Genomic DNA, 16,189 nt, shown 5'->3' on the forward strand with positions numbered 1-16,189 from the left:
CAAAATCGCAACACTGAAATCCCCTGCTTAACCATTACCCATCGCTGAAAATGAGTGATCTCTGCACGGGCGTTACTTTTCTGCTAAAAGCTCACGCCGCCTGGAATTAGGCCTCTGCGTACACCCAAACCCGTCCTCGCTGTGACGCTGCTGACCCCCCCAGCTCCCAGGCTCGCAGCTTCGCCCCGTCAGCCCAGAGCCCCACGCTCGGCAGCACGGGGATGCCGGGCACCGAGCTGCCGGAGCGGAATCCAGACCTCCAGGCCTCGCACAGCCGGAGCCGGCAGGTTCAAAGAAAGGGAACATTGCCACCGTTCTCTTGTGGACGAGCCAACTGATAAAAGTACTCGTCTCAGTTTGATTTCCATCAGAGAGCGGATGCCATCTTACAGAGGCGAACACAAACCACGACATGGCAAGCAGATCCCCTTGACAACTAAAGACAACAGCATCATTCCTGCTGCACGAGCAGGTACAGGCAGGACTCCTCTACACCCTACTCCTGTTGTCTTCCTTTTGGGGAAGTCCTTCGGTCTAGTTTTATGAAGTGAACAAAGCAAATGACAGCCATTAGGACTTTTGCCGTTTGTCAGGAAATTCAGATGTCTGGCAAGTCATGAATGACATGGTTTGTCCAAAACTTCTGGACAAATGACTAGTGTGCACTGTACATGCTGCATAGGAGAACTGACATGGACCTACCATGCACTCATCATCTGGTCGTGGTGTCGTCAGTAGGTCCAGTATATTCACGGAATGTGGGAACCCCTGTGTGTCCCACACGTTTCATACATGCATATTTCCATCCAAAAAACTCCAAGCAGATAGATGGGAGCCCTTACACACCCACGTATACCTTCAGGGGAGGGTTCCAGAGATTGCATACTGGACAGACAGAGGCACCTCCTTGCAGGTGGAGCTTAACTCACGCATGATGAACGCGTGTCTCCACTGAGCTTGCTCATTTTAGGTGACTCTGCCCAGTACGTTGGCTCTTTTAGATCCCACACTGTGTTAGAGCCTCTGCATCGCAAGCAGTGTGTAGATTCCATCCGGGCAGCCCAACAAACCCAAACATCAGGTGTCCATAGGCCTCTCCTTTGACACCAAAACCTTTTGAGATCTGGCCCTCAGAGTCTGTAGAATTCAGGGTGCTCACACTTATACAGCTTTATTATTTTTGTGCTTCTTTTTTTCAATGGACAAAATACATTGAAGTAATTTTAAATAATATAGAAGGCAAAATCATTAGAAAAGCAAAGCAATAAACTCCCAAATAATCCAAACTGAAGTAACACAAATACTGCTCGGGGGAGTGGGCCCGTTGTTACAGCAGTCACAGGAAAGCTAGAGGCTTCAGCAAAGGTGAAAACAAATTTTTTTCTGTTGTTGAAGTGACATTCATGGTATTTATTAACTTGGGGTACAAAGATGGGTTTGCTCTGTAAGTTAACTGCAAGTTGAAGATGATTGCTGTGCAGAAAACTTTCCGGAAAGTGAGGCCAGATTCTGGCTCCACTTGTATGTATTTGGATACAGTAGCTGAGTTTTATTCAAATAACCTTCTTCTTAATTTTATACAGCATAATTTACTAATACTACTATTTTAGGCATGATTAAAAAAATTAGACACATTATTAGAAATTGTACTATGTCTTCCTCATCTCATGCATTGAGTCAGTGTACCGGGAGAGGGTTTCTAGCATCTCAAGTGTATCAGGACAGGACTGACAGTCGTACTGATTTAGCAAGGTAATGAAATTAAATTATACCAGCAATTATTTGTGGACCTGGCATGCTCTCCCAGCTGCCTGCAGCTTGCTTGTCCCAGTCTGAATATGTTCTCAGCTTTCAGTTGATGGTCTGTCAAAATTAATGTTCAGAGATTGCAGCTTGTAACAAGAACATTTATAGTTATATGAAGAGTGCGTGGTTTTACAGGGGCTATTCAGAATTGTATCTGCCTTCAAAAATACACGTACATAGCACAAAGGGGGAAAATGAAACAACTCTACTGTTTCCTTCTGGGTAACCTGGGTTCACCTGTGTGAGAGAAGTTTAACCCTTTTGCGAGTGTTGAGTGTTGAATACAGTCTCATAATGGCACAGAGAGCCAGGAAACTACGCTTTTTTAAGAACAACTCAAACCTTTCCACTTCATGCCCCGGGCTATCTTGTCAGTGATTTGGGAAAAAAAGAAATTATCCATTAATTGCCAGTATCTTTCTGAGCTACCCTACTTTTGTGCTACATGAACTCGAAGCTCTACAAAGCAGGCGCTAACCATGCTAAGCAGCTTTTTGCTGTTAAACACTGTCCGTAGGCTGCATGATTTTCGCCCTCATGCACGGAAGAAAAAAATAAACAAACACAAAACCCGTGGATCTGCGAGGTTTCCAGTTCCTGAAGAGAAGAAAGTGTTCCTTCCCCTTTAAGCCCGAGCCGGTCGTGTGAGAGTGTGAGTGTGTGAGAGAGTGAGTGAGTGAGAGAGAGAGAGAGAGAGAGAGAGAGAGAGAGAGTGTGTGTGTGTGTGTGAGAGAGAGAGAGAGAGCGAGCGAGCGAGCGAGCGTGTGTGTCTCCTCCTCTTTGAGTGACACAGCACTTAGATATGCCTATCAGTAACTTAAACCCCACAAACTCCACCTTCTAAGTGAGGAAGCTGTGGGTTGATGGAAATGTAGTGAGCAGATTGAGACAGACAGTGAATCATTAGCAAACTGCAACGCCAGGATGAACTTGTCTGGAACCTAAAAGGAGAAAACAGTCTCGGAGCCCTTCGCGGCGCCGGGTTCCGCCGAAGACAGCCAAAGTGGATCTAAAAGCCGGCTGATCCCCAGTCCAAGATGCTGCTGGTTTCCCAGCGGGTAGAAGCACCACGCATGGAGCCACATATTCCAGTAAGTAGCGTTTGGAATCGGATGCGGACTGGAGCAGTAGGAGTTGATTGAAAGGGACCGGGAGGCGCCGGGAGCAGCCGCCGGCCGGAGCCGCTCTGCGCCGGGGACCCAAAGTTTGCAGCCGTGGCCGAAGAAAGTGCGGGCTTGGGGCGTGCGGGGCTGCGCCGGGGGGAGCGGGAACGCAGGGTCATCATCTCCCCCCGCCGTCTGGGGAGAGCTGATGTCAGCCCGGGGACCCCCCCCCCCCGGGCTTTAAAATGGTGGTGAACAAGGTGCTCTCCGGGCCGGTGCGGGGGACGCTCCGTCGGTTTTTCGTGGCACCGCTCGTCTGGCGACGCGGGGAGGAGGAGGAGCAGGAGGAAGAGGAGGAGGAGGATGCCAGTCCCGGCCGGGGTGGAAGGCAGGCGGCCCGGGGCTGAGCGGGCGGGGGGAGCCCCCAGGATGCCCCCCCCGGTGAGCAGAGCCGGGCGGGCGGGCAGCTCGGGCTTTCATTTAAACTTAGCTCAGACAGGGAAGGATAAACCCAGCGTCGCAGGGGGACTCCTCCGGGAGGGTGTCACGCGTAGAGGGGCGGCTGCTGCTCTGGACTGTTCAAATCCTCCCCCCCCCCGCAATAACTCCCGGTGTTTGCGTTGCCGGCGGCGTGCGCGGTGCTTTCGGAGTCGGAAGGCGCAGGGTGCAGCGGCGGGATCCGAACAAAAGGCTCCGCCGAGCCCAGCAGGAGCCCTGGGGTGTTCCTGGAAAGAGTGCGGAGCCCAGCCCGCAGCCTCCTCCTTGGCGAGGGTGCGGGGTGTGTGTGCGTGGTGTGTGTGTGCGTGGTGTCTGTGTGTGCGGTGTGTGTGTGCGCGCTTCTGGTCCGGGGGCAGCCCCAAAGTGCGGGAGATGCTGCGGGCGCGGCGTTGGCCGCTCTCCCCGCGGCTGTGCGTGTATTTGAAATAAAACGCGTGCTGACTCACGACTTAAACTGTTTTGGTTTCTCGTCCTGTGATTTAAGAGCGGGGCTCGGAGCGGCTGCGGGGTAAACAAGGCGCTGGCTGCCGTCGGTCCCCGGTCTCCCGCTCAGGCCGGGGCTGCCCCTCGCCCCCCGCAGCAGGCGAGCCCCCCTCCCGGCCCCTCCTCCGCCGCCCTCCCTTGGTGCTCGGCCCGGGGGGGGCGGCGGGGCCGAGGGCTCCGCGGCTTTTGTTCGGGCTGGGCTGGCGGGGGGGCTGTCACCAGGGTGACTCGGAGGGATCCCGGGGAGAACGGCCGTTTCTCGGAAAAAAAACGGGCTTTGGTTTCCTCTCACGCCGCTTCCCCCCCCCCCGAATAACAAATTAAAAGGCCGCTTTTGTTTTCCGCGGTGCCGCCGGCTGGGGGGAGCGGGGCCGGGAGGCGCCGCTGGGGCGGGGGAACGGGAAGCTCCCCCCGGGGCACCGGGACCGCTCCCCGCGGGCATCTCCTCCCCCCGGGGCCGCCCCCCCGACGCGGTGCGTGGCCGCGGGCCCCCCTCGCCCCTTCCCGTCGGAAGCAGCTGAGCCGTGCGGGCACCGGCCGCTTGCGGGGAGCCATCGGCACGGGCGCTGCGCGGAGAGCCTGCCTCCTCCTCCTCCTCCTCCGGCAGCGGGGGGGCCGCAGTCCCTCCCCCGCCCCGCCAGCGGGGAGATTAACGGCGTCTGGCCCCTTCCCCGAGCGGGGGCGGAGGCGCCGGGGGGGGGGAGGGGGATGCTCCCCCAGTTGTATAACGGGGGTGTCTCCCCGCTCGGCGCGGTAATCCCCGGGTGATGCCCCTGCCCCGGGGGGCTGCCCCGCCCGGAGCCCCCCCGCCGGGCCGAGCCGAGGGGGAGATAAAGCCGCTGCCGGGCGAGCTGGACCATATGGTGCCTGCGGGAGAGAGGGAGCCGGGACGGCCTTGAACCCGCCGCAGCCAGCAGCTGCGCGCTGCCTCCGCCGCCGGCAGCTGAGCCCGGCTCGGCCGCGGCCCCCCCGGCTGAGTCCCCCGTGTGCCGGTAGCGGCTTGTCCCCGCCGGCCCGCGTTCCTGTGCGTTACCGTGAGAGGGGGGTGACAGCGGGGGCAAGGGGGGCTGCCGGCAGCGGCGGGAGAAGCCCCCTCGGCCGGGGGGGCCCCCCGGGGACAGGCGGGGGGAGCAGGGAGCTACGCGCTGGCGCCTGAAAAAGTGGCGATCTGGTGCTGGCACTGGCCATTTCCAGTGCTCCCCCCCCGCCGTATGTTTGGAAGGGGGGGGAGAGCGGTGGGGGAAGGATGCTCTCGGCTGAAAGGAGGAGGTGGGCTGGGGGAGCCAGATAGAAGGAAATTCCATGTTAGGAAAGCATTAGCAAGGGGTGACTTCTAATGTTTTCCTGCCACTGACGTTGACAGTGACACACATGTGTGGGCTGAAGTTGGAACGTCACCGAGTTTTTAAACTCAACCAGGAAATAGTCTGTTGCTCAGGGATAAAAAACAAATAGTATGCGTTGCAAGGCAGGTAACATGCGCGGAACAGTGAGTGAAAAGCTGTTTAATGTTTAGAATCGAACAGCTCAAATTTAATTTAGCTTTTTATTTTCTGAGGGTGTTTTTTTTTTTTTAACTTGAGGTTTTTCATCTCTATTTTTAATCCTTTTAACTAATACTTCAGGACCAGAAAAGCAAATATTGACAGGGCTTGACTTTTAGTCCCTCGTAGTTAAGTAGTTCAAACCTGCAAAGTCTCTTGGGTTTTTTTTTTGTAGGTAGTTGTTAAAGGGTTTGGGGGGGGGGATTAGTAATTGCAGGAGGCGGTTACATTTTTTTAAGTTCTTTTGTATGCCTTACTGTTACACAGGTAGAAGTGTTTTATAAATACAGTGTGTTTGGTTTGGGCTTTTTACTGACCTTGTTATGAATGCTACAATGTGGCAGCATTCAGAGATTTAAAATGGGATCAGGGAGCTGTTGTACCAGCCGCTTTCTGAAGGTGCGGGGAGGTGTGCTGCGAGAGTTCGTGATCCAAGCTGTGGGGCTGACACCCTTGCCCTGACCTGAGCGGTTGCTACCTGCCTGGATGCGACTGTAGGACACGGCTTGACCTAGGAACTGAACTGGCTTCGTGAGAGAGACAGAAGTTCGGAAGGCAGAAGGTAACACAAGGGCAAGGAGAGCAGTAAGTAAAATCCCGAAGTCGTCCTGTAGGTTAAGTACAATGCAACTCACTGGTTCCCAGTCATTTAATCAATAAATGTTCTATGTTACTTGCTTCTCTGGTGAAAGTCGCCTTAAAATAACTTTTATGAGTACGTAGCCATGGGAAAGTGAAGTAAATCTTGCAGAAGCTGTGACAAATGGATTTATCCAAACTGGGGGATGGAGCAGTAGAAGGTTGTCTGAGCTCCTTAAATAGGGGAAAAAGGCAGGATCCCCAGGTTTTCATTATTCCCTCGCGCTCGCTGTTTCTGAGTGTCAGCATTTTTCAACATTTAGGCGAAGGTGACTAGAAGTTACGATTCATTAGTAACTGGTATGGTCTCCAAATAAAGATAGCTAAATCAGTTTAAATGATGCTGGCGCCTCTCCAAGGAACCCTCTTTGTGTCTGACACATTTGCCACTCATTTCTTTGAGGAACAATTAATATTGTACAATGCTATTTTTTCCTCTATGGGAAGAGCAGTAGTGTAACTCATTACGAAGGCTTTCTACCTGATGTTCCAGTTTGACTTGCTATGTTAAACAACAACAAAAAAAAATTGAACTGAAGGAAGAGAAGACACACCAAGGCTTTGCGTTGAACTGTTTTATATCAATATTGATTTTTTAAGGGGGCTTGTGTTACAAAGAGGGAGCTTTTATCCCCCTGAGCTCTTTGGCAATTATCTTCCTGCCATAAATGTTGATACGCACATAATGGATGTAACTAAAAAATCTCCTTATCCCAGCAGAAAAGGCTGACTGTTTGTTGGAGCAGAGAGAATGCTGAGAGTGTGAATAGACAAACCCATATGTCGCTGGTGAGGGAGATAAATGATGGACGAACAGGAGCTGGTTACTATGGATCAGCACAATAAACCAATTCCCATCATACACCTCTCTTAATAATATACCAGTTTCAATGCCATTGACGGGTAACCTAGGTAGCACCAGTCAACTGTAAGTTTTTCAACTGTTCTTTTATACATCTCAAAGAACAGTTGGGACTGTTCTAATTTTTCAGATGTGGAGTGCTAAAATTATGCAGAACTTCCTTCCTTGCCAGTAATTTTGAAGGGGAACTTCAGAGCGTTGCTGTAAAATGCCAAATGTGTACGATACCGTGGTGTGCTCGTAGTAAGCTTTGGTTTGCGCACCCACAAAAGGCGCGCACTCGAAAAGGCGATTGCTTGACAAATATCTGAAAAAAACTGTTTACGCATTGAGTACTACCCTCATTAGTGGTTTTTCAGACTGGACCTGATACTGGAAGATACTGGAGTGTTGTTTTAAATGAAAATAGCAAAAGAACGGTGCTGGTTTATTTAAGAAAACAAACAAACAACAACCGTGCAGAATAGACAGTGATCAGTAACACAGTTTTAACTTTCTGTAACCCGTTTCAGGGCTGCCAGCAGCTGAAGGGAAACTTCGCAAAACAGCCTGTGCTTGCATCACAGTCCCCTTCCCGCCTTCTTTATTATTACAGCTAGCGCTCTGCACAGAGAACTGAAGTCCCTGTCAGTTAGAGGTTTCACTTTACGGCCCTGTCTTCTGGTAGATATTTTTCATTGCAGTTGTGATGGACCAGCCTGTTAGCGCTGTTCAAAATGAAAGTATATCTCAGGGTGACAGCATAAGCAGGGCTCGTGGCTCGTGGGATATGACTCCATCGTTTTCGAAGTCACCAGTTGCGCTGCCGGAGAGTGGTGCAGTCGGAGAGGGATAACTAGCAAATGCAAATGAGCTGTGAAGAGTCTTCATTCCTCTTGGGAAGCCTCCTCAGTGATAATAATTTACAGTTTTTTAAATGGAAAAGAATGTATTACTAAGTCACTGCTTTCCTTCAAGAGCAAAATACTTACTTTGTGCAGCATCTACTTGCAAAGTAGCAGCAGCTCTCTTTAGAGCAGTTTGCTTTGGTGTGCGTCTGGGATGGACTGAGCAGTGTTTGTCAGGCCGGGCGGTAGGAGGGTGCACCAGTTGCTCTCCTGTCCGGACCCAGCCTAGCAAGTCCTTTGAGTTTTATGGTAGATGAGACTCAGGTTTGATCCTGGAATTAAGGGCTCAAGGATGGGGCCCTTGAGTAGGGAATGGGGATTGTTGTGTGGCCCCCCCTGCTTACTTTCGCTGTTGGAGGAGGTGACATGGAGACGAAGCAGGGCGAAGGATGTTGTCCCTGCAGGCTGAACCTGAGTTGGCCCTTGGTGCCTGTGGAGGACCAGTGCCCGAAGCCAAGGGTGCACCCAGGTTTTGGGCGGGAGCTGCCGGGGCGACCGAAGCTGCTCCTTGGGAACGGGTGGCAGGGCTGGGGAGGGGGAAACCAGGGCTCGTCGTCGTACCCTGTCCAAAGGGAGGCATCGTGTTATGAGTCATTGAAATCTGCGCTGCTTTTCCCTGTGAGGGACTTGGCAGTTTTATTGATTAGGAGGTGTTGCATAAGTACCCCATCAGGCATGTCCTAATTTGTGAATAATTGATGATCTGGGTAGTACGGAAATACCGTGGCGTTAATGCACTCCCACATGGGTCTGCAATCCCTGCGAGCCCCCCGTTTTGCTGTTACTTGAATTGCAGTGCAGTCTTTTCCCCTTTTTCCCTTTTCTCTGGCGGTTACCGGGCGAGCCACGCACAGCCGCCTGTTCTGCTTCCCCGTCCGGGCAGGGACAGCTGGGGCTCAGCCTGGCGCAGCCACGCTATAGATTCCCTCCGCGGGGGAGGGTGAGAACTGCCTCATCGTTTCACCCCATGTCAGGCAATCTACTGAGTGGCATCCGTGTTACCCCGGGGGGGGGAAGCCGGTTTTTGGCAGCGTCCACCTCCGGAGGCCAGGCGTAAGGCGAAGGGGACGGACGCAGCCGAGCGTCTGCAGCTCCCGTGCCAGGCTCTGTCGGCGTGGGGACGCCCGGGCACGTTTGGCACAGCGCGGAGCGTTGGTTTCTCCCTGTCTGATGACAGGCTGGGTTTGCAGGGATTTGAAAACCAGCTACTTCCGTCGTGCCGCCAGCGAGAGCCATTGGAAAAAACATTTACTTCTGTTGACATGCACGAAAAAGCGATACTTACTGGATATCATCAGCGTGATCTGGCTGCCTCCTCTGTCTTGCACTGTTTTTTCTTGCATTTCCGTGGAAGTTTCTCTTTCTCTAGAATTAGGCACCTCAGCCCTCCGCGCAGGTTCGGGAGTTGTGCCTACCCGAAACGCAGCTATTGATCGCTTGCAGAACAGCACAGCGCGTTTGCGCGGTGGTGGGCAGGCAAGCCCAGTGCCTGCCTTAAAAGCAGAAGCAGCAAGGTAACTTGCTAGTTATGTTGTGAAACAGAGTGCCGTTGTTCGCTTTTATTAACATCTCTTACACGGCAGTTAGAAGCCGGTTCTGCTGCGCAGAAGGCTGCCTGTAATTGCAGGCGGTTGGTCCTGACCGGGCAGTCAGAGCGGCTGCAGCAGCAACCGCCCGGAGCTCCCTGTCACGCTCGTCCCAAGATCTGCCCGGTAGTGTTGGCTGCTGGAAGACTCGCTCTGACTGCCCGGCGTTACCCTTGGGTCAGATCGCAGCCGTGAGGGACTTGCCAGTCTCGGCTCTGCTTTGTGCCTCATGCTGAAAGACTGGCAAGCTTTATGCTGTGTTTTCTGAAGAGGGCCCGGCTTGACTAAGCTGCCTGTCTGTCAGGGATTAATTTAACCTCTAATTACTACATTTTCTTCACAGTTTGCTGCACATGAGCGTGTTATAACAAAAGCACAAAGAAGTATGTCATTTTATTTAGCCACTACTCTGAAATTAATTTAGGGGGTATAGACTCAGATCTGACACACTTGGTGTTAAAATAATTGTGCTGGCAGTAGAATTAAAGTACATAATCTTGTTGTTTCTAATGATACAACAGTACTAGTGTAAATAGTGTTGTTAACTCGTTAGTCATAGCCACAGTAATAGAAATTATATCTAGTTACAGAGAAACACTCAAATGAGCATGGCAGCAAAAGTTGCCCCCAAATAAAGCCTGGTTTCCCCCAAATAATGCACAGTTTCCCCCAAATAAGGCATGACTTCTCCTTCATTCCCATCCATCATTTGGGTTTAGGATTACCTGTCTAAGAGTAGTTTGTTGTTTTTTCTAACAAAGTCTTCCAAATTGCGATAAACAAACATTGAAGATGGCTTGGGTTCCTTCCAGCCTGGATAATGATTTTTTTTTTTTAATGTGCGGCATCTTGGGAACAGTACAAAAGGCCATATGTCCTCTTCTGCCTGCTCACCCTGCCCTCAGCGACGCAGCCGTTCGCGCTGCGCCGAGAGCAGTGAGTAGTTGTGGAGGAAGGGAGGGAGTCTGTTCCTGTTATGAAACATAGGATGACTTTCTTCTTTCCCTGTTCTGCCTTCTGTGATATGTACAACAAAGGGTTTTTTTCCTTTGAATTGGGAAGGTACGGATTGGGAAACGCGCCCTGTCTCCGGGTTAGGTGGATGTAATACAGAGCTGCTGTTGTTACATGAGAAATTTCCAGTAGCTGTCTCTTCGTTCCGCCCCATGTCCATCACCGCTGAGCAGGCTTGTTGGAATGACTCTGAAAATGTGACTTCTCACGTGGGGTTGCATCTGCAAAATCATTGGTTATGTACTGATGATTTATTTCTAGTGGAGACGGAAGATTGTTTGTATATTTTTGTGTCGTGCGTTGAAGTTGTAAAGCGTGAGCCCAACTCAGTAATTCTCCTTTAGTAAAAACTGGAACTGCGTCTGATGGGAAACTTTCCCCAAAGATTCCCCAAGGTCAGACAGGAGACGGTTACGGAGTCAGGTCTTATAGTCTTGTTCTCAAAAGGAGAATTAATATGGCATCGTTATCCAGGCTAGTGACAACAGTGACACAGGATTGCCAAAAAGACTAATGGAAGGAGATGGATGATTGATTCTCTTTACAGTAGTCGATCGGGTTATTTCTCTGAAGTCTTTCTTCGGTTCTCTCAATTCCCAAACTGTAACCAGTTACTGTAATTATTTACTCTAATAACTTCCAATCTACAAGTAAATTGAACATAAACTAAGCTCAACGGATGTAAGGGAGAGGATGGTTCAGTGAGCTGACAGTAAGGTGTGGAGACACGTTTGCTGATCGGTAGTTACCCGGGATGGCTGTTTGATAGCTGTGTGGAGCAGGCTGGAAGTCCTTGCTCTAATATTTGTGGCTATGAGTTTTCATATAACAATTTGGAGATTTCTTAAGGTGGAAGCCAAGCCCAAATAATGCTTATGCTAATTTCAAAACTGTCAGGATTTTTTTTTCTTCCAAAGGTTCTGAATATCCGTAGCCCCACAGGCCTCCGGAGGTGGAGGCAATTTTTGGAGTAAATAGTTCCCAGGTTCCTACTTGTCCATTGTAAAATGGAATAATTGTGCTTTACCTTAACCTTCACACTAAGCATCCTTAACTAGTTAAATATTTTGTAAATCATAAGTGCTTGTTACTAGCTGAGGTCTTTAGGGCCTTTTCACGTAGTTGGAAATTATGCTCAAAATCAAGGCAGGTACATCTTACTCTAAGCCCCCTCAGTGTGAATGATAGTTTTATTTCTTTGCTTTGGCTGTAATTAGGAAAAATATCTTTACTGAAAGCGTGGTCAAGCATTGGCACAGGCTGCCCAGGGAGCTGGTGGAGTCCCCATCCCTGGAGGGGTTCAAAAAAGGTAGACGTGGCACTTCAGGACATGGTTTAGCAGCCATAGTGGTGTTGGGTTGATGGCTGGACTTGATGATCTGAGAGGTCTTTGCCAACCTTAGTGATTCTGTGATTCTGTGATAATGCCAGTGCAGGTATATTCCCACCCCCCCCCATCACATTGTAGTTCTCTCCCTTTTTGCTGAAACTTCAGTGTTTTATATAGGGCGAAAGAAAGTATTTAAAGACAATAATGGCATCTACTCTCAGGCACGTATTTTAATGTTTCATTCTCAGCCACAGATTTTCATAGGTTAAGTTTTGGGCAAAGGTAAAGAAATTAATATTTTACAAGGACATTTGTCATACACGGTTACACTCACGCACGAGCAGCTTTTTGCCCATAGATCAGTATGTAACATTTCATAAGTAAACATTTTCATTAGTGTAAGAATAATTATGCAACACTCATTTCATGTGGTTATCAGAATAGATACTGAGTATAATTTCATGTTGCTTTGACTAGTTACTTTAAATCTTACTAGGATTTTCACAGTTACAAATTTATATACAAAAATACTTTCTGAATCCATCCAGTGTTTCAGTAACCCAGTAGGCCATGCTGATGGTCAGGTACTTTTAAGGACTTCACTTTTCCTGTTACTTTAACTTGATTCTTTTTTTTTAATTAACTGTGTTGATTTAAATAAAATCACACAGACTGAAAAAAAAGCAAGTATATACAATCCTGCAGTCAGAAATACAGGCAAAAGGTTTTGATCTCTGACTGCCAAATGGTGACTCATTAAAAAGGAATTTTTGTTCCTCCCTTTTCAAAGGATTGCTCACTACCAAGCAGTGAATATCTAGTTTTGATGCTACTGCATTGAAATGCCTGGCATTGTTGGTGTGTTAAGTCCAGACTCTGTAAGATTATTTGATCACAGGCTCCATGAAGTTTTGTTTTGTTGTTTTTCTCAATTAAGAACAAAACTGGTGGGGGATTTTCTTCAAGCTTTACCCTGTCAGTTTGAGTACAGTCTGAAATGAAATATATGTTTGGATTTTAATAACAGAGGACCCTTTCCATACCTTAAGCAGTGGATCATTCAAATTATTTTTATGCACACAGGACCGTGAAAGCACTAATTTCTTTCTAATTTTGCTTTGGGTGACATTAGACAAGGACATTGGAATTTGTCTAAATAAATAAAAAAAAAAATCTGTGTCTTCCACATCAGGGGTTGTGTGCTAAACATTTTCCACTACTGAATTACATGAAGCTGCATATAAATTGCACTGAAGAAACACAGTCAAAATCCAACCAAAGGCATGCCCTTTTTCTCAGTTTCCATATTAATCTTGACTCTTTGAGCCATCTCCTTCGTCTTCCTGTTCTTACCTATTCTACACATTTGATGGGAGGGCACGGAGGCATGTGTGAATCCTCCATCTCATCTCCTCTTCTTATTTATGGGTTGGTTGGTTTGAACTTTACGTAGCGTTGGAAGGATGATTTCTGGGCTGCAGCGACACTCGTGTTTGACTTGAAGCAGAAGGGGAGCGCGTTCAGGCTTTTCAGTCTTTGAGAGAAGTGAATCTTGGTCCCTGATCCCAGAAGGTAGATCAGCCTTAATTCTGAGTGAAAGTCCTGCATCTTCAAATAACTTCCCATGTCAGTTAAAGTTCAATATTCTTGAATTCCAGAGATAGAGATGAGTCAAATGTAAAGTTTAGGGCAAGTGTGAAGGACGTAAGAGAAAATGTAGATGTTTCTTCTGACGCCGCTCTCCCCTCCCTTCAGGGCTCGTACAGTCTGTCAGCTGTAACGGAGTGATTTGATTACTTTGCAGCGTTAAGCTAAAAGAATAAATCCGAGTGCCTTGGGAATGGGGAAGCAATCCAACAATCACAAGCAAACAAGTTAATAAATGTGAAGCATTTCTGCACGGTACTGCTGCAGAAACACTACTTCCCGAAATGCTTGGAGGCAGACACAGCTATTGGACCAGTCAATTAGTGTAAGTGTGTTCACTGTACACACCACCATTAATTGGGTGCTGGGGGGTGCGCACTGTGTTTTGAAGAAGCGTGTGTCTTCTGTTGGTTATAAATTATGAAAATCCTGAATGTCGCAGGCTGCACTGTTTCTTGCTCACCCGCTTGCTTCCCAGTCACTCTGGCCTACCTGGGAAAAGCTTGACTCGGGCAGTCTTCATTGCCCTTTCTTTAAAATCGTTCTGGCTCTACACATCATCTACAAATTCCTTTTTTCCCCTTGTCAGCCCTTCCGCCCCCCTACCCCAGCCCCCCAGAATCCAGCCAGCAGTAGAGCATTTGAGTGACTGCCCACAGAGGCAGCTTGCAACCCAGGTTACCCTCTCGGACAGGTTCCTGATGCCCACGTGCCAGGCTGTGGGCAGCCTGGAGTCGTTCGTAAGGACAGCGTGCATGGATCTATGGTGGGCTGCAGCGACAGTGCCAAGTGCTGTTGTGTAAGAAGGCCCTACTACCCGCCTGCACGGAACTGGTTTTGGATGTTGGTACTTGGGCAGATGAAGCGCGTATTAATTTCTGGAAGTCTTGTGTCAGCCTGTAGCTTTAATTTTATTATATCTAAGAATGGCAGTAATGGTGATCTTGCGGGTAAATGACCGATTCTGGCTGCCCACGAGTCCTCCCGTTGGAGCATCTGTGTTGGTAACTGCATGTCTATTATATCAGGATTTAAAATGGTCACTCATTTTGCAGCCTTCAGCTAGTCCAGCAAACATCCCTTTGCTGGGGTTCACACCTGGAACAGAAACAGGTACAGGGACTGCAGAAAAGGTACTGTCGACTGCTTTGCCATCTGCTACCCAAAACGTAGTGAAGCAAACTGTTAAACTTGGCATGGAGCTTAGGGCTTGATTAACTTAAATTACCCTCCTGCTGTACATGTTTGCAATGCCGAGGGGATTAGGTGGCATATATTTTCAAGAAATACGTATTCATTATTAAGGAGGGTTGAGCAATACCATCCAGTGGTCATTTCCTTTTGGAGCATAGCTCTGTGTCTCTAGCCTAATTTGTTTGTTGGTGCATACTGCGTGATCCCGGCAAGGAGGTGGACCAGCACTGCAGGCGCGAGCTGAGCTGAGCTGCTCTGCGGTGCTGGCTCGCCCGGCTGCACGGGCTGCTGCTGCCCAAGCTGCCGATGGAGACCCAGAGACCTCAGGGCACAGAGGTGAAGAGGTCCAAAGTACGAGGAGGCAATGGTAGGGGAGAGCGAGCAGGGATGGGCTGGGACCGAAGGGAGGGCAAAGCCGAGGAGGCAGAGGGAGAGCGGAGGGAGCCGGGCAGGTATCTGGGGGAGGATGGAGGCACAGCAGGTCCAGACCCACCTCAGGAGGGCTGGGATCCCTCACGTGCCTGGTCCGTCAGGTCCAGCATCTCCTCTTCCACTCAAGCAGTGTTTCCTCTCTGCAGGCTTGTTCTGTGCTCCTTCAGCACTGACCTACAGACGGTGGCTTTCTTTATCTCTGTGGTCTTGTGTTGAAGTTTGCAACTCTTGTTTTTTTCCTTGTACACTTGCTTTCATGGCTTTGTTGCGATTGCTCCGCTGGATGAATTGGACTCTCTTAGCAGTGGTGCAGAGATGCTCCGGGGAGCTAACCCTGTGTGTCTCTCCGGAGGCAGGCAGAGCTGCGGCCGGCACGGCGCCGGGGCTGCACACCTTGGATTGCCCTGTGATCACGGGCGTGTGATGGCTTGGTGTATTTTACTAGAAGGGTTTTTCCTTGGGTGAGCGCCGTGCTCGGGCAGCCCAGCTACCGAACAGCGGACCGGAGCAGGCGGCTGCTGTTCGGTGTGCAGCTGTGGTACGTGCCGGCTGGTTGTGAGCCGCTGCTAACGCTGGGACAAAAGTCAAGGTACGTCTGCGCTGCTGTCCTTGTTGTGTAAATTCACTGGGTCAGGCAGAAATAGCGAAGATGGCCTTCACCTGGCTAACCTGCTGGTTGCTGCCAGCGGGACAGCTGTGGTTGCCCGAGCTAAGTTTGAGCTGCAGAAGTTGCTTAAGACGTTAAGTAAATAACCTGGCACTTGACCCACATGGAACAGCAAAAGTGCCCGGAGCAGCGTCGCTCACCTTCCCCGGGCCAGCCTCGCAGGCACGTCTGCGTGAGAGCAGTGCTCCTCACTGCGCCCGGGAAGCTGGCTCAGGAGACCAGCTGAGCTGCTAATGAACTGTCTTCCCTAATCTCCTGCAACAGAAATTTGGGATCTTACGGTGGCCTTGGGTTCTGTCAACCTAAGATGGTAACGTTCTCTTTCACAGCTGGCTCTGAAGCATTGTGGCTCCTCCGAAGTAAGGAGACACAATTCAGTATTTATAAAGGCAGACGGGAAACGAAAAGATTCTTTGGTTCTCTCTGAGAGCTTTTTCACACGTAGGAAGAATGAGTCACTCGACATTTCGTTATTGAATAGGAGCTGATTTACAAGT

The 16,189-nt window shown here is 49.8% G+C and overlaps 1 protein-coding gene across 2 annotated transcripts in view; it reads left to right on the top strand.

Annotated features, from left to right (window-relative positions):
- Positions 1–2,619: 2,619 nt before the first annotated feature.
- MAMLD1 (mastermind like domain containing 1) overlaps positions 2,620–16,189 on the top strand; it is an 85,885-nt gene continuing 72,315 nt past the window's right edge. The window contains exon 1 of one of the 2 annotated variants that reach the window (XM_075435353.1): positions 2,620–2,897. In XM_075435353.1, coding sequence (XP_075291468.1) covers positions 2,844–2,897 — 54 coding nt within the window. In that variant the 5' untranslated portion in view covers positions 2,620–2,843. Of the gene's footprint in view, positions 2,898–5,946; positions 5,997–16,189 lie in introns of those variants that run through there. The other variant, XM_075435354.1, reaches the window with a different exon arrangement.

This window comes from Opisthocomus hoazin, chromosome 14 (genome assembly GCF_030867145.1).
Source record: "Opisthocomus hoazin isolate bOpiHoa1 chromosome 14, bOpiHoa1.hap1, whole genome shotgun sequence".
Classification (NCBI taxonomy): domain Eukaryota; kingdom Metazoa; phylum Chordata; class Aves; order Opisthocomiformes; family Opisthocomidae; genus Opisthocomus; species Opisthocomus hoazin.